Consider the following 26,767-nt stretch of genomic DNA (forward strand, 5'->3'; position numbering starts at 1 on the left):
AAGGCATTTCTGACAAAGCACTGTTTCTATTCAGTACAAGAATTCCTGGTAATGGAAAAATTATAAAGTTCCTTTGTAAAATACTGTGATTAGAGTAAAACATTCTGTAGGCAAAATAATAACCTAATTTCTACTATACACAACTACATTTCAGTTTCACTTCCCAAAATTTTTTAACTCGCTTTTTGAATGTACAAGTACACATTCTATTAGTATTAAAACTTAATTGTCTGTGAAATCTCAACGTTAATTTCATGTTTAATGTAGTTTTTAAATGACATTGTCCTTCTGTTGTGTTTCCAGTTGGCATTTTCACTATTCTGTAATCTCAGTGATTATTTGTGTAAATTTAAAGTAGCACTACATTGCCTACATGTTTCTTAGTTCCCCATGTAAATTGTTTGTATTCTCTGTATGTGAAGTTACTATATTCATCAATGAACAATTTTGTGTACATTTTTTTAAATGGCAGTCCATTGCCTATTTTTCTTTTTCTCCAAACTACATATTTGTTAAGAAAAGTGACTTGTCCTATATCATGTGTACTTTGTACAATATGTGATCCACAGGATAAATAAATAAATAAATACAAATACAAGATACAAATGTGTCGATAGGGAACATTTGTTGTGAACGAGCCTTAATTTTTTTTTGTTAGGTTGGTATGACATCTGTCAAAGATATGTAGTATACATCAAGTCATGGAACAATCATCATCATATGTTTTCATCGTGTTAACAATGTCGAATTTTGTACCAGAAAGTGATGATTTGCGGAAAGCATTAATTTTTTTGTTTTCATTTGAAAAAAAGTGCTGCAGAGTCACATTGAATGCTTGTTGAGGCATATGGCGATCATGCTCTATCAAAAGAAACATGCAAAAGGTGGTTTCAATGGTTCAGAAATAATGATTTTGATGTAAGAAATGAAGAACGTGGAAGACCACCAAAAAAAGTTTGAAGATGCCGAATTGCAAGCAATATTGGATGAAGATGATACTTTGAGTCAGAAGCAAATGGCAGCAATGCTAAATGTTGCACAACAAACAATTTATGACCGTTTGAAAGCTATGGGAAAGATCCAAAAGTGCGGAAAATGGGTGCCACATGAATTGAATGAAAGACAGATGAAAACTGAAAAACCATTTGTCAAATTTTGCTTCAAAGACATGAAAGAAAATCAATTCCACATCGAATTGTTACTGGCAATGAAAAATGGATTTATTTTAAGAATCCTAAATGGGAAAAATCATGGGTTAATCCGGGACAACCATCAACATCGACTGCAAAACCAGATCGATTTGGCAAGAAGACAATGCTCTGTGTTTGGTAGGATCAGAAAGGTGTGGTGTATCATGAGCCTCTAAAACCTGATGAAACTGTGAATACCAATCACAACAGACAACACATGATCAATTTGAACTATGCATTGATCGAAAAAAGACCAGAATGGGCCAGAAGACATGGCAAAGTAATTTCTTCACACGACAATGCACCTGCACACAAAGCAAAACTGGTTCAGGATACAATCAAAACACTTGGCTGGGAGCTGCTACCCCACTCGCCGTATTCACCAGACTTGGCACCTTCCGACTACCACTTTTTTTCATCAATGGGACACGCATTGGCTGAGGAATGCTTCGATTCCTACGAAGAAGTCGAAAATTGGGTGTCTAATTGGTTTGCTTGAAAAGACGAACATTTCTTTGGCAAGGTGTCCACAAATTGCCAGAAAGGTGGTCAAAATGTATAGAAAGCAATGGTCAGTCCTTTGAATATAATGTTTTTACTTTTCAATTCAAAATTAGTGTTTCATTTTCACAAAAAAACGCTCATTTCATACCGGTACACCTGGTATGATTGCTAAATATGGAGCTACTGTATCAGCCGTACTCTGAAAGGAAATTGACTCGTATACTATCTGGACTGGAAGCCTTGCCTTTCTTAAGTGTTTTAAACTGCTTCGCTACACTGACCATATCTATTTCTAAGTTATTTGTGTGTGAAGGTATTTCAGAAAACCATGTTTAGTAATTCTGCTTTACCTGTTGCACATTGAAGGTGTTGACTCCATTTTGCCACTGGCATACTTTACATACGACCAGATTCTCTGTGGGTTTTGTGCCAGTTTTAAAAACAGAGAAACTATTCAAGCATCTCACGTTGAAGTTCACACTAAATTTGGAGCTTCTGTAGAACTTTGCCAATCTTGATATTTTTTGCATGCTTTTTTCATTGCTTTTGCAATAGTGTTCTGACCTGTTTTGTGTACTATCGAGGTTCACTACCATCCCTTATTAATTTATTTGGTATGTATCTCTCAGTTCCCATTAATACTATTTCTTTGAATTTAAACCACATCTAGTCTATGCTAAAATAGTAATGTTGGAAGAAGTGGAGACTGTCTCTTAGGAAAGTGTCAAGGAGAATTTTTATCTACTTTTTTAAATAGATGTATTTTGTGTCAATTTTTGGTAAGTTTGGATTTTATGGTGTTCACTCTAGCTACTACCACCTTGTGGTCATTAATCCCTGTATCTCTCTCTCGATGTTCGCTATTTGGTCAGATTATTTGTTGCTGAAAGGTCAAACATGTTTTCAAAACCATTTACACTTTGAGAAGGCTCCTGAACTAGTTTTTCAAAATAATTTTTTGAGAAGGTATTCAGTATGATTCTGGATGACCTTGTATCACTACCACCTACTTTGAACACACATTTTTACCAATATATCGAGGGTAGATTGTGAAGTCATCACCAACTATAATTGTATGAGTGGGGTACCTATTTGAAATGACGCTATAGGCCTGTTGGGGGTCCCAATTGTATCTTTGGTTGTGATCTGATGCAAGGTGCTTGTGGGCTCGTTATTACAATGTTTCTTGCTTGTTGGATGGTGAGTAGAAAGTTGATGTTGTTTGAAATGTGTTTAATCTCTCTTTGTATTCTGGCTGTTGCATCTTTATGTATTTCTATTATGTTGTTGGTTTGGAAGAAGTCTAAAGTGTTTTCTACATATGTTGCTCTGTTCATTACAACAGTTGTGTTACCCTTGTGAGCTTTTAAAATTATTGCATTATTGATGTTTAATTTAGTCTTAATGGTATGTGTAAGGGCATCTTCTTTTTTCTTGTATGCTGGGAATGGTTTTGCAGTTTCCTTTTCAATGATTTCGTTAATTTTGTGGCACGCTGCTATTCTGTCATTTTGCTTCTTAAAGGAGATGGTTGTGCCCACAAGCACCTTGCCCTAGATCACAACCAAAGATACACAAAAATGGGACCCCCATCAGGCCTAAGTGAACTGTAGGAACAGCCCAACATTCAAACTCAACAAAATGCTCTTCAGAATTCTCAAAGAAGCATACACATTCAATAATGAGAGAACACGTAAAAATAAACCAGAATTTACACGACATGTCAAAAACATAGAAGTACCTGATGGAGCCACACTTGCCTCATTTGACATACAAAACCTTTATTCCTCTGTGCCAGTAGATCACACACTACATATAATCAATGCCAACCTGCAAAAGCACAAAAAAATCCCTTCAACTCACATTACTGAACTAATGGACCTGCTTGAATTCACACTTTCACACAATTATCTTAAATTTAACAATAAAGTCTACAAACAAACAGATGGTCTGGCAATGGGCTCAGATCTTTCTCGATTGCTAGCAAGAATATTTTTAAGTAACTTAAAAGACAAAATCCTGAATTCCAATCACCACCTTCTCAAAAATATCATCTACTACTACAGGTACATAGATGATACCATCATTTTAATTAAAGGCACTAAAGATGACATCAGTTAGTTGAACCAGTTATTCAACAACTCCCATGAAAACATAAAATTCACATTGAACACCAAAGAGATGCCAGTATAAATTTCTTAGACCGTACCATTAGAATAAAGAATAACAGACATCAGTTTGAAATTTATCGGAAGCCTACCACAACACACACTACAATCCACAACTCCTCTTGTCACCCCACAGCCCACAAAATGGCAGCATTCCAGTACATGATCAATAGAGCTATCCAATTAAAACTCTCTGAAGACAAATGTGATCAAGAACTTGAAATAATAAAACAAACAGCTATTGCAAATGATTATAACAGCTCCATAGTAGACATTCTAAAACACTCAATAATGGCAAAGCAATCACAACACAAAAAAAGAGAAAATAACATCTTCCACACAATCCCCGTTCTAGGTAACATTTCATATCAGATTGCCAATGTGTTCAAACAAAAATGCATAAGCATATCCTTTACCACAGACAACAACAAGATTGGACAGAAGCTACCTCACATCAGCACACAAAACCCAGTTCATCACACAGGTGTGTACAAAATTGAATGTTTGGACTGTGACTGCTTCTACATAGGCCAGACAGGTAGATCATTTGAAATTAGATTCAAAGAATGCATGGCAGCACTAAAAAACAATAAATACGACACATCAGCAATAGCCACCCACCTGCATGAAACAAACAAAACACCATGTTAACAACACAATTATCAGCATCCTACACATCCAACCAAAAGGCAGAAAACTAGACATCTTTGAAATACTCCAAATACACACACACACACACATACACACACACACACACAAAACAACCTGAATCCATACTAAATGACAATATTTGCAATAGTATCATCTTTGTTTCCTGCAACTGCCTACACCATTAAAACCACAAGTGCGCACTCGCGCGCTCACACACACACACACACACACACACACACACACACACACACACACACCTTAATATTTACCATAAATAGTTATGTTACCATGACAGCTGCCAAGAGTACAAGAGATTGACCTCATTTACATATATCTCATCACACCAACAGCTTGTACCCCTTGTCAGCTTGAAACTACACTCCTGGAAATGGAAAAAAGAACACATTGACACCGGTGTGTCAGACCCACCATACTTGCTCCGGACACTGCGAGAGGGCTGTACAAGCAATGATCACACGCACGGCACAGCGGACACACCAGGAACCGCGGTGTTGGCCGTCGAATGGCGCTAGCTGCGCAGCATTTGTGCACCTCCGCTGTCAGTGTCAGCCAGTTTGCCGTGGCATACGGAGCTCCATCGCAGTCTTTAACACTGGTAGCATGCCGCGACAGCGTGGACGTGAACCGTATGTGCAGTTGACGGACTTTGAGCGAGGGCGTATAGTGGGCATGCGGGAGGCCGGGTGGACGTACCGCCGAATTGCTCAACACGTGGGGCGTGAGGTCTCCACAGTACATCGATGTTGTCGCCAGTGGTCGGCGGAAGGTGCACGTGCCCGTCGACCTGGGACCGGACCGCAGCGACGCACGGATGCATGCCAAGACCGTGGGATCCTACGCAGTGCCTAGGGGACCGCACCGCCACTTCCCAGCAAATTAAGGACACTGTTGCTCCTGGGGTATCGGCGAGGACCATTCGCAACCGTCTGCATGAAGCTGGGCTACGGTCCCGCACACCGTTAGGCCGTCTTCCGCTCACACCCCAACATCGTGCAGCTCGCCTCCAGTGGTGTCGCGACAGGCGTGAATGGAGGGACGAATGGAGACGTGTCGTCTTCAGCGATGAGAGTCTCTTCTGCCTTGGTGCCAATGATGGTCGCATGCGTGTTTGGCGCCGTGCAGGTGAGCGCCACAATCAGGACTGCATACGACCGAGGCACACAGGGCCAACACCCGGCATCATGGTGTGGGGAGCGATCTCCTACACTGGCCGTACACCACTGGTGATCGTCGAGGGGTCACTGAATAGTGCACGGTACATCCAAACCGTCATCGAACCCATCGTTCTACCATTCCTAGACCAGCAAGGGAACTTGCTGTTCCAACAGGACAATGCATGTCCGCATGTATCCCGTGCCACCCAACGTGCTCTAGAAGGTGTAAGTCAACTACCCTGGCCAGCAAGATCTCCGGATCAGTCCCCCATTGAGCATGTTTGGGACTGGATGAAGCGTCGTCTCACGCGGTCTGCACGTCCAGCACGAACGCTGGTCCAACTGAGACGCCAGGTGGAAATGGCATGGCAAGCCGTTCCACAGGACTACATCCAGCATCTCTACAATCGTCTCTTTTGTGGCGGTGTTCGTTGCGACAAACACTTGGCTGTGGAAATGGCTTACGAAGTCACCGCCACACTTTTAATAGCGGGCCGACCGGTCCGCTGGAACAGTGAACAGAAAGATAAAAGCCCAAACACTCAGATTAAATAAAAGTCGGTACTTATCTTTTATTTATGAAGATACAATAACACAATAGTGAACTCGGTGTCTACAGAAATCTGTCTAGTTCGAGTCGGAGCGGCTAGGTCAGCGTCGGCTGACGACAAACAACAACTCTGCTGCGATGAACACACAACTGACTAGCAAGTACACAATTCGGTGGCGAGTACACAACTGAGCGGCGAATACAGAACTGTCCTAGCGCTCGCGACTCCAGCGCTTAAGAAGCCAGAAGCCAGCGGTGGCGTGCGCAGACTTGCGGCGATTTCCTGTATCGCTGGCGCTGCTTATGCGGACGGCGTCCGTACTTTGATGCTGCCAACCTTTTGGCAGCGGGCTCGGTTGGCCTTACTGACTAGGATACAACACTCCTCCCCCCCAAATCGCCGCACCGTCGTTGAATAATGACGTGGCGAGCGTCGACGGCGGGGGAGGGGTCCGGCCGCAGGCGTAGCAGAAGAGACCGGGGCGGAGACTGTTGTCGGTGGCAGTCCCCGGTCCGCACCCCAGCATTGGCTGCGAGGGGCCTCGGGAAACACCGACTGAAAACCGAGGTCAGGGCGCACGCCTGTGACCACGGGCGCAGCTGCTGGTACTGGACGCAACGGGGCGTCGGGACCCACGAAGAGAGGCAGCGTCTCCTGACGCTGCGTCGACGGCTGCTGAGTGGGCGCCGGACAAGGCGCTGCGGTGTCAGACTCCTTGGGGGTGCCCAAGGAAAGCGGCTGCAGGACAGGCTGCACAGCCACCGCTTGGGAAGGCGGCCCGGCTGAGGGGTCGACGTCCATCAGCTCCGAAGGCGGTGGCGACTGAAGAGGGACCGCAGACGCCGGAGCGACCACCTGGGGCGCTCCCGAATGAAGCTGCGCGGGAGGCATCAACGGGACGGGCTGTCGGCGTGGTAGCGGCGACGGCTGCTGCTGCTGCAGCCCTGGGGGCGGCAGCGAAGTCGGAAGGCGCGGCTGGAACCCGCCGCGGACCAAATCTGTGGACAAAGAACGAGCGCCAGAATCCGGGCGGCCAGCGCGGCGCAACTGGTTCTGATGCCTCCTGTGCACCCCAGTAGCACCTTGAACAGTATAAAAACCTCGACCCTGGACACTTATCACGGTACCACGTTCCCAATGACGGCGACCGTGATAAACTCTGAAAAAAACGGCGTCGTTGCGCTGAAAACGCGTGCGATGCTCAGAAGCGGCGGGTCGATCCGGGGGGTGCAACAACCGTAGTAGGGTGCGATGACGACGGCCGTGGAGAAGCTCCGCAGGCGAAGGGCCGTCGCGTGGCGTGGTCCGGTACGACGACAGGAACGTGATGAGGGCCTGCTGACGAGAGTGCGTAGCACGAAGGCGGTCCATATGATCCTTGAATGTGCGTACAAAACGTTCCGCTGCACCATTCGATTGAGGGTGGAACGGCGGAGTAAGAACATGGCGAATGCCATTGGCAGAACAAAAACTTTCAAATTCAGCAGAGGTAAATTGTGGACCATTGTCAGACACTAAAACTTCTGGAAGACCCTCAATACAAAAAATTGAAGTCAACGCCTGTATAGTTTGTGCAGACGTTGTAGACTGCATGGGCACAACAAACGGAAATTACTAAATGCATCTATCACGATGAGCCAACGAGAATTCCAATATGGACCAGCGAAATCAATATGCACTCGCTGCCAGGAACCGGCAGGGCATGCCCACTCAAAATAGCGTTGAGGCGGAGCAGCTTGGTGTTCGGCACACGTCGAACAATCTGTAGACATCTGCGTAATCTGCTTATCAATGCCGATCCATGTACAATGACGGCGGGCAAGCTGCTTGGTGCGGACCACTCCCCAATGACCTTGATGCAACAAGTCGAGGACCTTGGATTGGAGCACTTGGGGAACCACTACACGAAGCTGGTCATTCTCGGTGCGTAACAGCAAAACTCCGTGCGAAACAGACAACAGATGACGTTGCGGATAATAGCGACGAACCACAGGATCCGATATGTCCTTTGCCTTGGACGGCCAACCACGTTGAACAAAACGTAATAGTAAACTCAGATGAGGATCCGTAGCTGTCTCACGTGCCACCTGACGATAATCAATCGGAAAATCCCGGAGGGATTGATGCTCATCGGCGTCAATCTGATGGCAAGAGTCTTCGGAGGAATCGAAGACATCATCCGCAGCAATCGGCAATCTAGAAAGCGCGTCAGCGTTTGCATGCTGAGCGGTAGGGCGATACAGTATCTCATACTGGTATTGTGATAACAAAAGAGCCCAACGTTGTAGTCTCTGAGCTGTCCGCTGAGGAACTGGTTCAGACGGATGAAACAGTGACGTCAGGGGCTTGTGATCTGTTACCAAATAGAATGGTCTACCATAGAGGTAGTGATGGAATTTCGTGACACCGAACACAATAGCCAACGCTTCCTTGTCCAATTGGCTATAATTACACTGAGCTTTGTTTAGCAATTTAGATGCGAACGCAATAGGACGTTCGGTGTTACCGACGCGGTGAGACAACACAGCACCGAGGCCGTAAGAAGAGGCATCACAAGCTAACACCAGAGGCTTGTTAGGGTCGTAATGGACCAGACAACGATCATTCAATAAAGCCTCTTTAAGCTGCTGAAAGGCTGATTGGCAATCAGCTGACCACACAAACGGAACATTCTTACGGCGGAGACGATGCAACGGTGCAGCAATCTGTGATGCATTAGGTATAAACCTAATATAATATGTCAATTTGCCAAGAACTGCTTGCAATTCATGCAGATTGCGAGGGGCAGGCAAATCACGAATAGCTGCTAAATGTGACTGGGAGGGATGAATGCCTTGAGCATTAATAACATGTCCCAGATACTCCATCTCCGTAAGAAAAAAGGAACATTTATCGATGTTGCAACGTAGGCCTGCCTGAGACAACACTTTAAACAAACACTCCAAATTACGGAAATGTTCAGCAGGCGTCCGACCGGACACAACAATATCGTCTAAATAGTTGCAACACGATGGCACATTAGCCAGAAGTTGTGACAAAAAACGCTGAAAAACAGCTGGAGCTGACGCACAACCAAAAGGCAAACGCAGAAAACGGAACAACCCCAACGACGTGTTTATGACAAAATACTGTTGTGATTGCTCGTCGAGGGGCAATTGCAAATATGCTTCACGGAGATCAATTTTGGAAAAGAAACGAGCTTCCCCCAACTTATCCATCAGCTCGTCCGGTCTGGGCAAAGGAAAAGAATCAATGACAGTCTGAGGATTAACTGTCGACTTAAAATCAGCACACAAACGTAACTTGCCAGACGGTTTCTTTATAATAACTAAGGGAGAAGCCCACTGGCTCGCTGAAACGGGTTGAATAACACCGTTGTTTTGCCAACGACGAAGTTCATTTTCTACAGGTGCCCGGAGGGCGTGAGGCACTGGACGAGCACGACAAAATCGAGGCTGAGCATCATCTTTTAACGTAATATGAGCGGCAAAGTTCGCAGCACAACCCAGTTCGTCTTTAAATATGTCACTGTATCGTTTACACAAATCGGTTATGCTGTCTTGAGGAACAACAACAGAATTAAGTTGCAACACATTGTCTTGGATAGACAGGCCAAACAAGTCAAAACAGTCTAATCCGAAAATGTTTACACTGTCTGCAGCGCGGAGCACTGTGAATGAAACTGTTTTTGTATTGCCACGGAATGTGACTGGCACGCTACATACACCTAACACAGGAATTTGTTCGCCACTATAAGTAGCCAAAGAATGTTTTGCCGCTGAAAGTTTAGGGCGGCCGATAGCCGCATACGTAGCACTATTGATGAGAGTCACAGACGCACCAGTGTCTAATTGAAAATTGAAGGTCTTATCCTGGATGCGTAGCTTCACAAATAGTTTATTACACTGTCTCTGGATCGGTGCAGTGGAGGCGGAAGACACAAAATCAGCGCGTGTTCGCTGCTTACGACAACTCGTGGGTTGGGCGGGCGGAACAACAACTCCCGCTTCACTTGCAGTCTGTACATTACTTTTTACAGCGTTTGACTTACGCTTGGGTCGCATAGCAGAGGGCTGGGTGGGTGGCTTATTGCGAACAAGTTTATTACCCACACGAACCGTGGAAGAGTCTTTAAACGCGACCTTCTGGGCGGGCTGGCTTTGAAGAACATGAATATCCATGGGCTGGGCAGCACTAGAATTGTTCTTGCGTTTACGCAAACAAACAGTCTGGATGTGTCCTTTCCTTTGACAAAAGTGACAAACCGCGTTTCTCAACGGGCAACGTTCACGAGGATGAGCAAGAACACACTTAGGGCAAGACTTAACTCTATCATTTTGCACACGCGGCTGACGAATGTGTTTAACATGACGCGGCCGGCTAGTGTTTACAGTCTGACTCTGCCGGTGGGGCCGCGGGCGTGACATAACTTGCTTAGCACAGGCAATTTGAGAAATACATGGCTGATCTAACTCACACTCAGCATAGTCAAAAGTATCTTGGGCTTCAATGATGTTCATCACAGTCTCTAATGACGGGTCAGGCAACTTTAAGATAGCAGCACGAATACGAGAATCTGCAATGTTTTGAGTAATAGCGTCTCGTAACATGACATCACTGTAGGAAGCTCCACACACACAATTAAATCGGCACTGACGGGTGAGGCCCCGTAAATCTGTTAACCACTGTTTATTAGATTGATGTGGCAGTTTCTTTAATCTGAAGAACTTGAATCTGGCCGCTGCCACATGAACTCGCGACTCGAAATACTCAGCAAGCTTGTTAACAACAACGTCATAGTCTAAAGCTTCTGGCTGGGATTCCGGGAACAACTTACAAAGGAGTCGATAGATTTCCACGCCTGCAGTGGAAATTAAATAAAGCTGCCGCTCAGTACCTGTGATTTTGTAGACTGTCATGTGCGCCTGCAACTGCGCGAAATATTCTTGCCATTCTTCTCTGGCTTCATCAAAAGCCCTGAACGGTGGTGCTGCCTGTGCTTGTTCCTTTTGTGTTGGAGGATTAGCCGCTTGTTTGGCGATTGCGTCCACCAGACTTTGTATTTGCTGACTCTGTAACAAGATCAACTGTTGTAATTCGGCAGACATAGTGAACACAAATTAAACCAGCCCCCAAAAGTTTATCGCTATAATTAGTATAACAAGAACAAGTTGAACCAGCCCTGCACACGAGTTCGGAAGACCTCGTCGCCAGTTTTGTGGCGGTGTTCGTTGCGACAAACACTTGGCTGTGGAAATGGCTTACGAAGTCACCGCCACACTTTTAATAGCGGGCCGACCGGTCCGCTGGAACAGTGAACAGAAAGATAAAAGCCCAAACACTCAGATTAAATAAAAGTCGGTACTTATCTTTTATTTATGAAGATACAATAACACAATAGTGAACTCGGTGTCTACAGAAATCTGTCTAGTTCGAGTCGGAGCGGCTAGGTCAGCGTCGGCTGACGACAAACAACAACTCTGCTGCGATGAACACACAACTGACTAGCAAGTACACAATTCGGTGGCGAGTACACAACTGAGCGGCGAATACAGAACTGTCCTAGCGCTCGCGACTCCAGCACTTAAGAAGCCAGAAGCCAGCGGTGGCGCGCTCAGACTTGCGGCGATTTCCTGTATCGCTGGTGCTGCTTATGCGGACGGCGTCCGTACTTTGATGCTGCCAACCTTTTGGCAGCGGGCTCGGTTGGCCTTACTGGCTAGGATACAACAGTCTCCATGGGAGAATAGCAGCCTGCATTGCTGCGAAAGGTGGATATACACTGTACTAGTGCCGACATTGTGCATGCTCTGTTGCCTGTGTCTATGTGTCTGTGGTTCTGTCAGTGTGATCATGTGATGTATCTGACCCCAGGAATGTGTCAATAAAGTTTCCCCTTCCTGGGACAATGAATTCACGGTGTTATTATTTCAATTTCCAGGAGTGTATATGTACATCAACTACTGGCACAAATTGTACATCCATCTGCATATTTTAAAGCATTAACCAATGTATAACCCCGACCTTTAGGAAGTTCTTACATGTAACAGATATAATCTTAATACTACGTGCCACGTAAAGTTTTCTCTCTTGCAATCAATCTTTCCTCTCTCTCCCTCCCACTTTGTCTTTCTCTCCTTCTGCCTGCAGCCTCTCATATCTATCTATTAATCCCAGTCGAAATTGTTATTTATGTATAATTTTACCGGTGTAGTCAATATGATTATTGTACTGAAAGTTTGTAACATTTCACCTGATTGTATAAATGAGTATGAATTTTAAGCTATTTTAACTTTTCAAAATTGGATTTATATACCACCTGAAGTATTTATTCCAATGCATGTATTCGACACCTCAAAACAAGCACCTCCAAATCCTTAGAAATATTCTATAATAATGTTGTTACGGTGTATATTCTTTGTACTTTGTGGAAGTATGACAGTATACACATAATGTGTTAAGACAGCTAAAGGAACCTGTGACCACTGGAGGTACTCTATTTTTTTTTATTTTAAGTTTACCGTTAGATATACATTTAATTTTTTGTCAAAAGAAACCCAAAACCATGTTCTGAAATCGTGTTTTGTTTTCTCCACTAGACAGTGCCACAAGTTCATCCAAAAAATCGTAACACAACACACACACAAATGTCATACTAACAAATGTAAATCCACCTGATGATGGAGGTTTAATTCTTTGAAACACGTCGTGGAGATAAATAAACAGTGACTGGTAACAGTAAACGTGTTGTTTCATTTAATGTCAGTAACAGTCATGGTAAAACCTACCCTAAAATGTTCGCATTTAAAGTTATGCACTAATGCAGTCACACACAAATCAGCGTTTCGTCAGTATCAGAAACATTGGTACATGACTCTTTACTAAAGTCCCAAGCTAAGAACAAAAACGGCAAACAACAAATTATCACTATCGATCTTAAGCACTTTACTTTCACCCTGCCTCTTGAACATGAGGTGATTTAGAGTAAGCCATTTAAAAGCAGCTTTGCAATCACAACAATTAATTAACTCCCCTTTCATCCAAAATTTTGGCCAGTTGAACCTGAGAACATGTCTCCACAATTACAAAGTGCCCTGAAGCTGACATTGCTTCTCTATGATACATTGCACATAGTTGAACATGATTTGCACAGCCCAGAAAGTCTAAAATGGAAAGGCATCAGATTATCCACACATAACATAGAAATTTTCAGAACACTGTCAGCGTAAAATATCATGGCACTACAGTCAATGATGAGCCCAACCTTCTCTTTGGCGCTATGTCCAATGTGATGTGTCCCAGAAGAAATAATAAAAATACTCCTGAGACTTGCTAACTGGAAACAGTGTAATTTACAGGATGACCATTCTTGTGACCTGTGTCAGATCACAGATGGACGAATTACTGTTCCAGCCAAGATGAATGACTCAGTTCAAATTCCAAACTGAATGCCAACACTCGCCTAATTCAGTAGGAGTGGGAGGCACTAATTCCGATGTGATGCACTTTCCACCATCTGCTGACTAAACAGCAATCTCCGGGCCATTGACCCATCATTCAGATGACCTCGTAGCTCTTGCCATGCTTCCAGACACAACTAGCATGTGGCCTGCTCTCACTACATGGCTTACTCTCCCCTCTGTCATCCAGATTACCCCCCCCCCCCTCCCCCTAAGGCTCACCCAGTGCACGTTTAGAACCGCTATCCACACCTGGCATCTCTAACCACAGAACAATTTTTATTTGCGTAAAGGCGCACTGATGCCAGAAATAGGTAAGGTCACATGTGTGCATCGCAGAAGTACGAACTGAAAAGCATATGACAGTGTTAGATTTTAGATGAAGCGTAGGACATTACATGTTTTGAGCAAAGCATTAACTAGAGACATTAAAATTGAGGACTATTTATTACCCAAGGGGAAAATCTGTAGTAAGGTATTCGCAGTGGAAGGGGTTGAACAGAAAAAATCAATGGGGGATACATGAGATTTGCTTGCATAAATCTGTGGACAGTGGGTATATTAAAATAAAATGTTCAGAAACCCTTGCTGGAGAGAAGGCTGCAGTACAAGAAATAAAACACAGTAAAGTATTGTGAATTTTCTTACTATGTAGCTTATCTTTTACTTTGAAACCAATCAACAATCCTATTAGGGTACTTTGTCTCTGAACACAGTACCCTATTCCTTTACATTGTTTCAATTAGATTAGATTAGATTAGATTTACTTTCATTCCAATTGATCCGTAGTGAGGAGGTCCTCCAGGATGTGGAACATGTCAGAAAAACAACAATACATGACAAATATTTACAACTAAAACAAATAAGCTAATGTACCATTCCACAGGTCCCAAATGGAATGATCGTCATTTTTTAATGAACATTAAGAGTTATTTTACAAATACTATTGCACTGAATTTAAAATAAAAAAGTTTTTTATTTATTTATAAGGTAAGAAACATGTAATACAACTACTGTAATACTTATTTACAATGAACACATTACTGCACTGAAATGGTGCAGAAGTTAGATTACACTTACACACACACAAGCGCACACACACACACACACACACACACACACACACACACACACACACACACACACACATTTTCAGTGAACACATTACTGCACTGAAATTGTGCAGAAGTTATGTTGTACTTATATACAAATCAGTTGGTTTTCCTAAGAAATTCATCAATGGAGTAGAAGGAGTTGGCCACCAATAAATCCTTTAGGCTTCTCTTAAACTGAATTTCATTGGTTGTTAAGCTTTTTATGGCTGCTGGCAAGTTATTGAAAATGTGTGTTCCTGAATAATGCACACCTTTTTGTACAAGACTAAGTGACTTTAAATCCTTGTGAAGATTATTCTTATTTCTAGTATTGATTCTATGAATTGAGCTGTTGGTTTGAAAAAGTGATATATTTTTAATGACAAATTTCATTAAGGAATAAATATATTGGGAAGCTGTAGTTAGTATCCCTAGTTCCCTAAACAGGCTTCTGCAGGATGTTCTTGAGTTCACACCACATATAATTCTTACTGCACGTTTTTGTGCCCGGAAAACTTTAGCTTGGCTTGATGAATTACCCCAGAAAATAATCCCATATGACATTATGGAATGAAAGTAAGCATAGTATGCCAGCTTTTTCATTTTTATATCCCCTATGTCTGACAAAATTCGCATTGCAAACAGAGATTTGTTAAGACGCTTCAGCAGTTCTGTGGTGTGCTCCTCCCAGTTGAATTTATTATCAAGCTGTAATCCCAAGAATTTAACACCGTCCACTTCTTCTATCTTCTTGTCATCATATGTTAGACATATACTCTTGGGACACCCCTTACAAGTTCTGAACTGCATGTAGTGTGTTTTTTCAAAGTTTAGTGACAAAGAATTGGCTAGGAACCAGTGATTAATGTCCACATATATTTTATTGGCTGATCTTTCTAAGACTTCACTTGATTTGCTATTTATTGCAATGTTTGTATCATCAGCAAACAAAACAAACTTGGCATCTGGTAATGTTACTGATGAAAGGTCATTGATATACACAAGAAAAAGCAAGGGCCCCAAAATGGAACCTTGTGGGACCCCACATGTAATTAGTTCCCAGTTGGATGATGCCTGATAGCTTGATACATGTCTCTTTCCTAATAACACCCTTTGTTTCCTGCCAGAGATATAAGATTTGAACCATTTTGCAGCATTTCCTGTTACACTATAATATTCTAGTTTACTTAAAAGGATATTGTGATTTACACAGTCAAATGCCTTTGACAGATCACAAAATATACCAGTTGCCTGCAATTTTTTGTCTAATGAATTAAGTACATTTTCACTGTAAGTGTAGATAGCCTTCTCAATATCAGAACCTTTTAGAAATCCAAACTGTGACTTTGACAGTATGTTATTTGAGATAAGATGGTTATAAAGACGACTGTACATTACTTTTTCGAAAATTTTTGAGAATGCTGGCAACAGTGAAATTGGACGGAAATTTGATGCTATTTCTTTATCTCCCTTCTTAAACAGTGGCTTAACTTCAGCATATTTCAGCCATTCGGGAAATATTCCACTGATAAACGACTGGTTACACAGATAGCTTAATATGTTACTTAGCTCAGAATCACATTCTTTAATTAACTTTGTTGATATTTCATCATACCCACTAGATGTTTTTGATTTTAAAGATTTTATGATGGACGTTATTTCTGTTGGGGTAGTGAGGGTCAAATTCATATTATGGAAGTTACTTGAAATGTCTGGTCTAAGGTAATCCATAGCAGCATCTACCGAACCTGACAACCCCATCTTTTCAGTAACAGTTATAAAATGTTTGTTAAAAAGTTCTGCAACACTATACACATCTGTCACCAATGCATCATTTACTCTTAATGCTATTTGTTCCTCTTCATGTCTGGTTCTACCGGTCTCCTCCTTCACTATATCCCATATTGTCTTTATTTTGTTATCTGATATGACTATCTTTTCCTTGTAATATATTTGCTTTGACATCCGTATTACAGTCTTTAATATTTTGCAGTATTTCTTATAATGTGCTATAGCATCAACATTGGAAATGTTTCGGATTGACAGATACAGTTTTCTTTTTGTTTTACAAGATACCCCTATTCCTCGAGTAATCCATGGCTTCTTTGTAGACTTTACTCTAACCTTGGTAAGTTTTGGGGGAAAGCAGTGTTCAAATAAGGTAAGCACTTTATTAGCAAAAATGTTATATTTTTCATTCATGCCATGAGCACTGTAAACATCAGTCCAGTGAATGTCTCTGAGGAGTGTCCTAAAATAATCAATTTTTGGCTTACTGATTACCCTCTTGAGCTCAGATTTAACAGATTTTATATCCTGTTCAGTATTAACATTTAACAGAAGGAACTGCATGTCATGGTCTGAGAGGCCATTGACTATTGGTTTTGTAATATAATTTTGTTCATTAGACTTTTCTATAAAGATATTATCAATGGCTGTTTGTGAGCGAGTGGTTATCCTAGTGGGGAACTTTACTGTGGGAATTAAGTTGAATGATAGTGTTACTAACTCAAATAGGTTCTTATTGGGAGAGTCTTTAAGGAAATCTACATTGAAATCACCAGCAACCACTATTTCTTTGTTTTTGGTTGTTAAATGGGCCAGTACAGCTTCAAGGTGGTTTACAAACAGATTAAAGTTACCTGCAGGTGCTCGATATACACTTAATATTATGAAAGATTTTTTGTGAAAATCTAATTCTGTTGCACATGCTTCCATATGCTGTTCTAGGCAAAATTTATGAATGTCTATGTTCTTAAATTTATGACAGTTCCTGATGAATGTGGCAACTCCTCCTTTCTCCATTTCTGATCTACAAAAGTGAGATGCTAACCTAAACCCTGTAACACTTAAAAGTTCTATACCAGTGGTCACATGATGTTCAGAGAGGCAGATTATGTCAGCTGGGTTTGAAGACTCTAATTCATCTATGCAGATAGTTAATTCATTAATTTTATTTCTCAGTCCTCGAATATTTTGATGCAATAAAGATAGCTGACATTTCACATTGACTGACTTAAAATTGGGTGGAGTTAAAATATCTGCTGACAGTTGAAAATTCTTAACCAATGGCTGTTTATGTTGATGTAATAAGCTGGAATTATGTTTTTTGATTTCTTTCTCAAACTGAAGGTTTGTCTCAGTTCTAACCTCTCTTAAAATTTGTTTTCTTTCTGTCCTCCCTACCCTAAAAAAGGGTCTTTTCTGAATCCTATAACCACTGGTATTTTACCACTCATGACAGTGCCTCCCCCCTTTAACTTTCTTGCTATTTCCCCAGCCAATTTACCCTTCCCCTTCCTGTTGAGGTGAAGGCCATGCCTAGTATAATCCCACCTACTGATAGAATCAACATGAACCACACCAATGTGTGACCCCGCACCCGACATGAGCAGCCGTTCCAGCTCCAAATTAACTCTCTTGACAGAAGAGTTCAAATGAGGTCGGTCATGGCGCCCAAGAACAGATACAAACTCAACACTGGTATGCCTCGATGCTGATGCAATCTTCGCCAGGTCACACTCTATGCTGTACCCAGGATCTCTGTCAATACTGTTACCTGCCCCACCCACTATAACCACGGTGTCTTCCTTAGTGAAATCTTTGCAAAGTGATCCTAAATCCTCTGTCACCTGCTCCAGACCAGCACTAGGTTTAAAAAAATTGGTGACCTGGTATTCTGATCCTAGTTCATCCTGCAAGAGTTGGCCAACACCTCTTCCATGGGAACTACCTAACAACAACACTTTCTTTCTCTTTACTGATTTCCCTACATTCTTACTTTTCAATTTGCTGCTGAAAGTTTGTTGTGCCCTGTCTACACCTGTAACTGCTTGAGGCTCACCAGCTTCTAACTGAAGCAACAGGTCAAATCTATTTTCCACATTCACCATAAAGCTGTCAGACAAAGTTCTAGGCCTGTTCCTCCTGTTGCCTGTTGCCACTTCCCACCTCTCTTTACCCTTCTCCCTCCTTAACCTGTCAAGATCTCCCCTGGCCTTGTCTAACTCCGCCTGAAGGGCAGCAATTTTCCCCTCCTGTTCCAGTATCTTCCTATCTCTACTACAAATCCTACAAAACCACTGATGAGTCTCATTTACTTCCCCTGTTCCCACGCCACTACAGTCACCCACATGGAAAGTTATTGCATAACTTTGAGGAATGTAGACCATGTGACCCCACACACCAAAATTAAAAGGTATCGTCATCTTATATTGAGTACTTTTTAATTAAAATGTTGTCATCATCATCTCCCAAATAATATAACATGTAGTGTGTCCTGTGGAAGTCCTGTTGTGGACATGAAGAGGGTAGTGCCTATAGTGTCAAATGTAGCAGTTTTCTAATTGATTATAGTATTTTCTACTGTGATAACTCTAGTGCCTCTCGCTTCGGTGTAGATACAGGGGAATTTTTTGCTGGATGCTATTGCTAAGCTTAACAGCTGGATTCCAGTAGCAAAACACAAGTTAGTTTCCCTGAAAAATGGCAATAAAATAAGCTTTTAGAGTGTATGCACTGACTGCTCAGTTACTAATGAGCCTACATTATTTGTTTTTATATCTAAACTGTATGCTCAGTAATATTATTAACTTCCACTGGTGATACGTAAGATTTCATCAAAATAAATCAATGGTATATCTATATTAATGGAAATTCTGACATTCAGATTTTTACTCATTTGTTCTAGCCTTTTCATACAATATTTTAAGTCAATACTTTGCTTAAAAATGTTGTGAGAACCCTATGTAGGAATGGGTAATAACAGTTTCGGTTGTGTTGTGTTGTGCTGTGTTGATGTAATATGATTAATTATTAGCACCATCTAATGAAAGTAAAGGCAGAAGTGTTACTACCAGAGCAGGCCATTTATTTATTTTCAGAGAGAAGCATGACATATCTGGACAAGGGATACGGTTGGCAGTAAATTTTAATTAATTATCAAATCATTAAAAATAAATGTGTCTCACTCAATCTCTTCTACAGTCTATTCTGCACATTCTAATGTTGATTTGCCCCTACTATTATTTCCCGTCTATCTCTCCTTTGCCAGCTGGTGTGGCCGTGTGGTTCTAGGCGCTTGTCTGGAGCCGCGTGACCGCTACGGTCGCAGGTTCGAATCCTACCTCAGGCATGGATGTGTGTGATGTCCTTAGGTTAGTTAGGTTTAATTAATTCTAAGCTCTAGGCGACTGATGACCTCGGAAGTTAAGTCGCATAGTGCTCAGAGCCAATCACTCCTTCCAGCATAAAGTTTACTAATCCTGGATGCCATAGTAGATGCCCCATCACCCTGTCCCTTTATACATATCTTAAAATTTTATCGGCTTTGCCATACTGCTTTGTTGCATCATCAATTTTCTCATTGAATATCTAGTTTAAACAGTTCTAAGTAACTGAATGTAATTATGATTTGAATTATAATAGTGTGTTGTTGTCAAGTGATACCTTGGTCGGTCTCCCTCCCTCCCTCCCTCCCTCCCTCCCTCCCTCCCTCCCTTCCTCCCCCCTCTCCCCCCTACCCCTTCCCCTCCCTCTCCCCCCTTCCTCTTGTTCAGTAAATCATAATCTTAAAGGTTTGATATGGACTGTTAGTAAGTAATGTCATTAACCTAGCTGCCCAAGCAATAATGATGCATTATCATGTTTCTGTTTGAAGCTGCAATGAACGCCGATCACTTAGAGAATTCTCATAATACAGTTAAGTATCGCAACAGTTTCTATTTTCTTATATTCATTCTCAGGTCTAAACTTTTGTTCATTTTTTACCTGCAGGTGCATTTCATGGACGCACCCTTGGTGCACTATCTACCACACATTCAAAATATATTCACAAAATTGATGTGCCAGCATTTGACTGGCCAATTGCATCATTTCCAGAGTACAAATATCCTTTAGAAGAACACAAGTCAGAAAATGACGCTGAGGACAGAAGATGTCTGGCTGAGGTAAATATATTGAAAATCAAACAATACATACTACATTAGAAACATGTAATGGACTCGTGCTTGCTGAGGAATCAAATTGTAAATGGTCTGACATCATCAGTTGGCATCAGTGACTTATGTTCTGAAAGATGCTTTCAATGCTATTCTCTTAACATGGATTCCAAAACAGTGTTCCTTCTCAGTGTTGTGTTAATACTTTTCACATTTCCACTATTATGAATCCTCCGAAAAAGAGAAATTACATTACAAACTTTAGCTCATTGCTGCCTACAAAAGAAGAAGAAGATTAAAATATGTTCTGGGAAAATAAAAATAATTTAGTAGTAAAGAAAAGCCCACTACATAGAAGGAGCATTGAACTGTTAACAGGCATACATAAAAAAGAATGAAAACTTTGCTAGCTTTCAGACAGATTCTTTAATGAGTTAAAGCACACAAAATTACTTTTGCTTTGAGCAGAACATAAGAGGTGTAACTATAAACTAACAGGACTATTGCTGTAAAACATTTTATTTAAAAAACATACATATTTAATTATTGTCACCCTCAACAGACTTCCCTCTTCTATCCCTACAATGTTCCATGCAGATTTTGCATTGATGGAAACAGTGTTGGAAGTCTTCCTCTGTGAGCTCCTTGATGACACATGTTGCTCTTTCTTTTGCTGGTTTAGTGGACTGAAATCTTTTTCCTTTTAATGCAGATTTGACCTTTGGGAATACATAAGTCATATGGTGCTGAGTGTGTATATAAACAAAGATGATGTGACTTACCAAATGAAAGTGCTGGCAGGTCGACAGACACACAAACATACACACAAAATTCAAGCTTTCGCAACAAACTGTTGCCTCATCAGGAAAGAGGGAAGGAGAGGGAAAGACGAAAGGATGTGGGTTTTAAGGGAGAGGGTAAGGAGTCATTCCAATCCCGGGATCGGAAAGACTTACCTTAGGGGGAAAAAAGGACGGGTAGACACTCGCGCACACACACACATATCCATCCACACGTACGGGTATACACTCGCGCACACACACACACATATCCATCCACACACATATGTGTGGATGGATATGTGTGTGTGTGTGCGCGAGTGTATACCCGTACGTGTGGATGGTGGTAAGTCTTTCCGCTCCCGGGATTGGAATGACTCCTTACCCTCTCCCTTAAAACCCACATCCTTTCGTCTTTCCCTCTCCTTCCCTCTTTCCTGATGAGGCAACATTTTGTTGCGAAAGCTTGAATTTTGTGTGTATGTTTGTGTTTGTTTGTGTGTCTGTCGACCTGCCAGCACTTTCATTTGGTAAGTCACATCATCTTTGTTTTTAGATATATTTTTCCTACATGGAATGTTTCCCTCTATTATATATATATATAGACACACACACACACACACACACACACACACACCAAACGGGAAAGCGCTGGTAGATAGGCACAATAAAAAACCACACACACACAAAATTTCAAGCTTTCGCAACCCATGGTTGCTTCGTCAGGAAAGAGGGAAGGAGAGGGAAACATGAAAGGATGTGGGTTTTAAGGGAGAGGGTAAGGAGTCATTCCAATCCTGGGAGCGGAAAGACTTACCTTAGGGAGGAAAAAGGACAGGTATACACTCACTCGCCCCCCCCCCCCCCCACCCACCACACACACACACACACACACACACACACACACACACACACATACATATACAGACACAAGCAGACATATTTAAAGGCAAAGGGTTTGGGCAGAGATGTCAGTCGAGGCAGAAGTGCAGAGGCAAAGATGTTGTTGAAATGAAATGAAATGTCGTGTGGCTAGGGCCTATGACAGGTGAGGTATGAGTGGCGGCAACTTGAAATTAGCGGAGATTGAGGCCTGGTGGATAACGGGAAGAGAGGATATATTGAAAGACAAGTTCCCATCTCCGGAGTTCGAATAGGTTGGTGTTAGTGGGAAGTATCCAGATAACCCGGACGGTGCAACACTGTGCCAAGATGTGCTGGCCATGCACCAAGGCATGTTTAGCCACAGGGTGATACTCATTACCAACAAACACTGTCTGCCTGTGTCCATTCATGCGAATGGACAGTTTGTTGCTGGTCATTCCCACATAGAAAGCGTCACAGTGTAGGCAGGTCAGTTGGTAAATCGCATGGGTGCTTTCACATGTGGCTCTGCCTTTGATCGTGTACACCTTCCGGGTTACAGGACTGGAGTAGGTGGTGGTGGGAGGGTGCATGGGATAGGTTTTACACCGGGGGCGGTTACAAGGGTAGGAGCCATAGGGTAGGGAATGTGGTTTGGGGGTTTCATAGGGATGAACCAAGAGTTTACGAAGGTTAGGTAGATGGTGGAAAGACACTCTTGGTGGAGTGGGGAGGATTTCATGAAGGATGAAGGATGGATCTCATTTCGGGGCAGGATTTGAGGAAGTCGTATCCCTGCTGGAGAGCCACATTCAGAGTCTGATCCAGTCCCGGGAAGTATCCTGTCACAAGTGGGGCACTTTTGGGGTTCTTCTGTGAGAGGTTCTGGGTTTGAGGGTATGAGGAAGTGGCTCTGGTTATTTGCTTCTGTACCAAATCGGGAGGATAGTTGCGGGATGCGAAAGCTGTTTTCAGCTGTTTTCTTCTAGTGGAGAACGTAAAGTTGTACATAAATTACTTAAGAATGGATGAGCATACATTTCAGTATTTGTGCAGTGAAGGTCTTGTCATATCACAAAGGACAACACTCACAGAAGAACTGCTATACCTGCAGAAGACAGGCTCGCAGCTTCGCTCCGATTTCTTGCTACAGGAGAGAGTTAGTCTAGCTTACAGTACAGAACTCAAATCCCACAGTGCACATTAACTAAAATAATACCTGAAACATGTGAAGCAATTTATAAAGCACTAAAGGGCCAATATCTGAAAGTAAATGTTCAATACACTTTATTTGCATTAAGAACTATTTTTATTGTGTATTACATTTTATATCCCACAACTACAATATTAATAGAAATGTATGAAGCTGATGAGGTGCTTCACAATGTGAGGCAACCTGAGTACAAAAGTAGATATATATAATGAAATAAGTATGTCGATATGAACTTTTGCTTTCTCTTGAGAGTAGCTTGAGCGGAGGCCATTAATTTTCTTTTTTGTGTAGTCAGCAGTGCACCTGGGCCGTATCTCATGGCTAATGACGTCCACAATTTTTTTGTAGCTCTTCGTAATCTATTTTTGTTCTCAAGGTGCCTTGCTGTAAAGCACCTCATCAGCTTTATACATTTCTATTAATTTTGTAGTTGACGGCACACAAGAATTAAACTTCGCAGCCATGTTCACATAGACACTACTGGTGACAGAATGCTGCACCCATGCTAGTGCTCCAAGTGGTAACATTTCACATTGCAGTGAAGAGAAGACAAGTGACTTTTATGATCAGATCGACGGTGAGGCCGTAGATTTGATCAATTTATTTGATGATGGGTGAGATTTGACAAAGTTCCCTATTACACCATCAAATGTCTTTGAAATAAATATTTGACATATCAACTTATGATAGTGTAATACCGGCCTTACTTGTTCTTCCACAGCTGAGGTGATTGTTTTCTCAGGGTAGTAATGTGATTAATATTTTGATCTTCAGGAACCAATTCAAGATACACAGTTGAATGAATATTGAAAAAGCAAACTGTGTATCTTGATTTGCCCATTAGAGCTTTTTTCGCTGTCAGTGAGATTAGGCCCTTCCAGTGCATGGACTGGCACTTAGGTTCTGGATCATAAGCAAGAAACCAAAATTTTTCACGTATTATCACTCTTTCCAATGGCATTCAAAGTGTCAGTGCAAACATTTTCACAAGCTTCTTTTTGTTTGATGGTGAGAATTTTCGGAATCACATTTTCTCATGTTAAATGGTTATTTAAAATTTGCCTTACGCATTCTTTGTTGAATGACATAGTTCGAGCAGTAGATCAAAAACTCAATAGAGGGTCAGATTGAATCAGATTACCTACTTCTTTCAATATTTTCATCCATTTATGATGATGAAGGGCATCCTGGGTGTGTGTCATCTTCAACATCTTCTCGACCATCTTGATATACTTGAACCACTCAAAAGCTCGTGTATGTGATAACTAGTCTTTGCCATACACTTTTCTTCATAAAAGATAGGTTTCAGTACCAGTTTTTCCAAGTTCCATGTGAAACTTCATGACTGTTCAATGGTCTGTTATTACACTTATCTACATCTACATGATTACTCTGTAATTCACAATTGAGTGCCTTGTAGAAGGATCATTGCACACCTTCAAGCTATTTCTCTACCATTCCTCTCTTGGATGGTGCATGGGAAAAAAAATTAACCCTTAAATCTTTCTGTGTGAACTCTGTCTTTCTTTTTAATTATGATCATCATTTCTCCCTGTGTAGGTGGGAGACGACAAATTATTTTTTTTTATATTCTGAGGAGAAAGTTGGTGATTGAAATTCCACAAGAAGATACTATCACAGCGATAAATGCCAATGGATGAAAATTAAGAAACACTGCGTTTTAAGATTTCATTGTACTATTATTAGATCATAAAGTGGTAATTTCAGTTGTTCCTACCAATCAATTGAGTTCTTTAGGTTTGGTGCATTGCTGCTTCAAAATAATACACATTTCATATCATTCAAAAGGTAGGGATTACTGGTATGAGCGTTTATTTACATTGTAATTGTACTGTTAAGTGGAATATTGGTGATTACATGTGCTAAGTGAACTAAGGGTTGTTGCATCGATTGATGCAGTTAACCTCCTTAACTGATCTTTTACATAACGCCCTCACTTTTTGAGTATTGAGTTATTAAATCCGTTTTCAGCCAGAGTGCTGCTTTCAATGTGACAGTATTACATTATTAGAGATACACCTACTTGTATACTCCACAAGCCATCCTGTGATGTCTGGCGGAAGGCACCTTGTGTACCACTGTCACTTTGCCCTTTTCCTGTTCCATTTGTATATGGTTCATGGGAAGAATGATTACTGGTAAACCTCCATGTGGGCTCGAAAGCATAATACAAACTTTTTATTTCAAAAGCATAAATTGTCACCTGTTTTGAAAGTTCTAGGAAAAAAATATTCTTGGTCCAAGCAGGATTTCACAATTGAGTTCTGTATAGCTTAATCAGTTTTTGAATATGTGAGAGTTATATTACCATTTAATTAAGTCTGTGATACAGATGATGATGATGATGATAAGAAATGGGAGAGAAATTTCCTGTGTTGAGTGTAATGAGACAACAAAAACAATAGGAGGTACTCAAATTACCTTTTTGGTTAAAATCAGTCCAACTAAAACTGTTTTGTATAGAGCTTGTTAAAATAAAATATTATACCCTTGTCACTGTGAATTACCTACACTATGTGATCAAAAGTATCAGGACACCTAAATGACTTAAAAGTTAATGGTGCCTCTTCATCAGTAATGCTGGAATTCAATACGGTGTTGGCCCACTCTTAGCCTTAATGGCAGCTTCCGTTCTCACAGGCATACATTCAACCAGGTGCTGAAAGGTTTCTTGGGGAATGGCAGCCCATTATTCATGAAGTGCTGCACGGGTATTGATGTTGGTCGGTGAGGCCTGGCACAAAGTCAGCATTTCAAAACATCCCAAAGGTGTTCTATAGGATTCAGGTCAGGACTCTGTGCAGGCCAGTCCACCACAGGGATGTTATTCTCGTACAACCACTCCGCCATAGGTCGTGCATTATGAATAGATGCTCGATCGTGTTTAAAGATGCAATCACCATACCCGAATTGGTCTTCAACAGTGGGAAGCAAGAAGGCGCTTAAAACATCAGTGTAGGCCTGTTCTGTGATAGTGCCACGCAAAACAACAAGGGGTGCAAACCCCCTCCAAAAAAAACATGACCTCACCGTAACCCCACCGCCTCCAAATTTTACTGTTGGCACTACACACACTGGCAGGTGATGTTCACTGGGCATTCACCATACCCACACCCTGCCATCGGATTGCCACAATGTGTACTGTGATTCGTTACTCC

General features: G+C 41.8%; 1 protein-coding gene across 1 annotated transcript in view; it reads left to right on the plus strand.

Annotated features, from left to right (window-relative positions):
- Positions 1–26,767, plus strand: part of LOC124792438 (4-aminobutyrate aminotransferase, mitochondrial) — a 113,051-nt gene that overhangs the window by 42,631 nt on the left and 43,653 nt on the right. Inside the window, exon 6 of the mRNA XM_047257941.1 lies at positions 20,569–20,741. Within this exon, the coding sequence (XP_047113897.1) occupies positions 20,569–20,741 (173 nt within the window). The remainder of the gene's footprint in view (positions 1–20,568; positions 20,742–26,767) is intronic.

The sequence above is a fragment of the Schistocerca piceifrons genome, chromosome 1 (genome assembly GCF_021461385.2).
Source record: "Schistocerca piceifrons isolate TAMUIC-IGC-003096 chromosome 1, iqSchPice1.1, whole genome shotgun sequence".
NCBI classification, from domain to species: Eukaryota; Metazoa; Arthropoda; class Insecta; order Orthoptera; family Acrididae; genus Schistocerca; species Schistocerca piceifrons.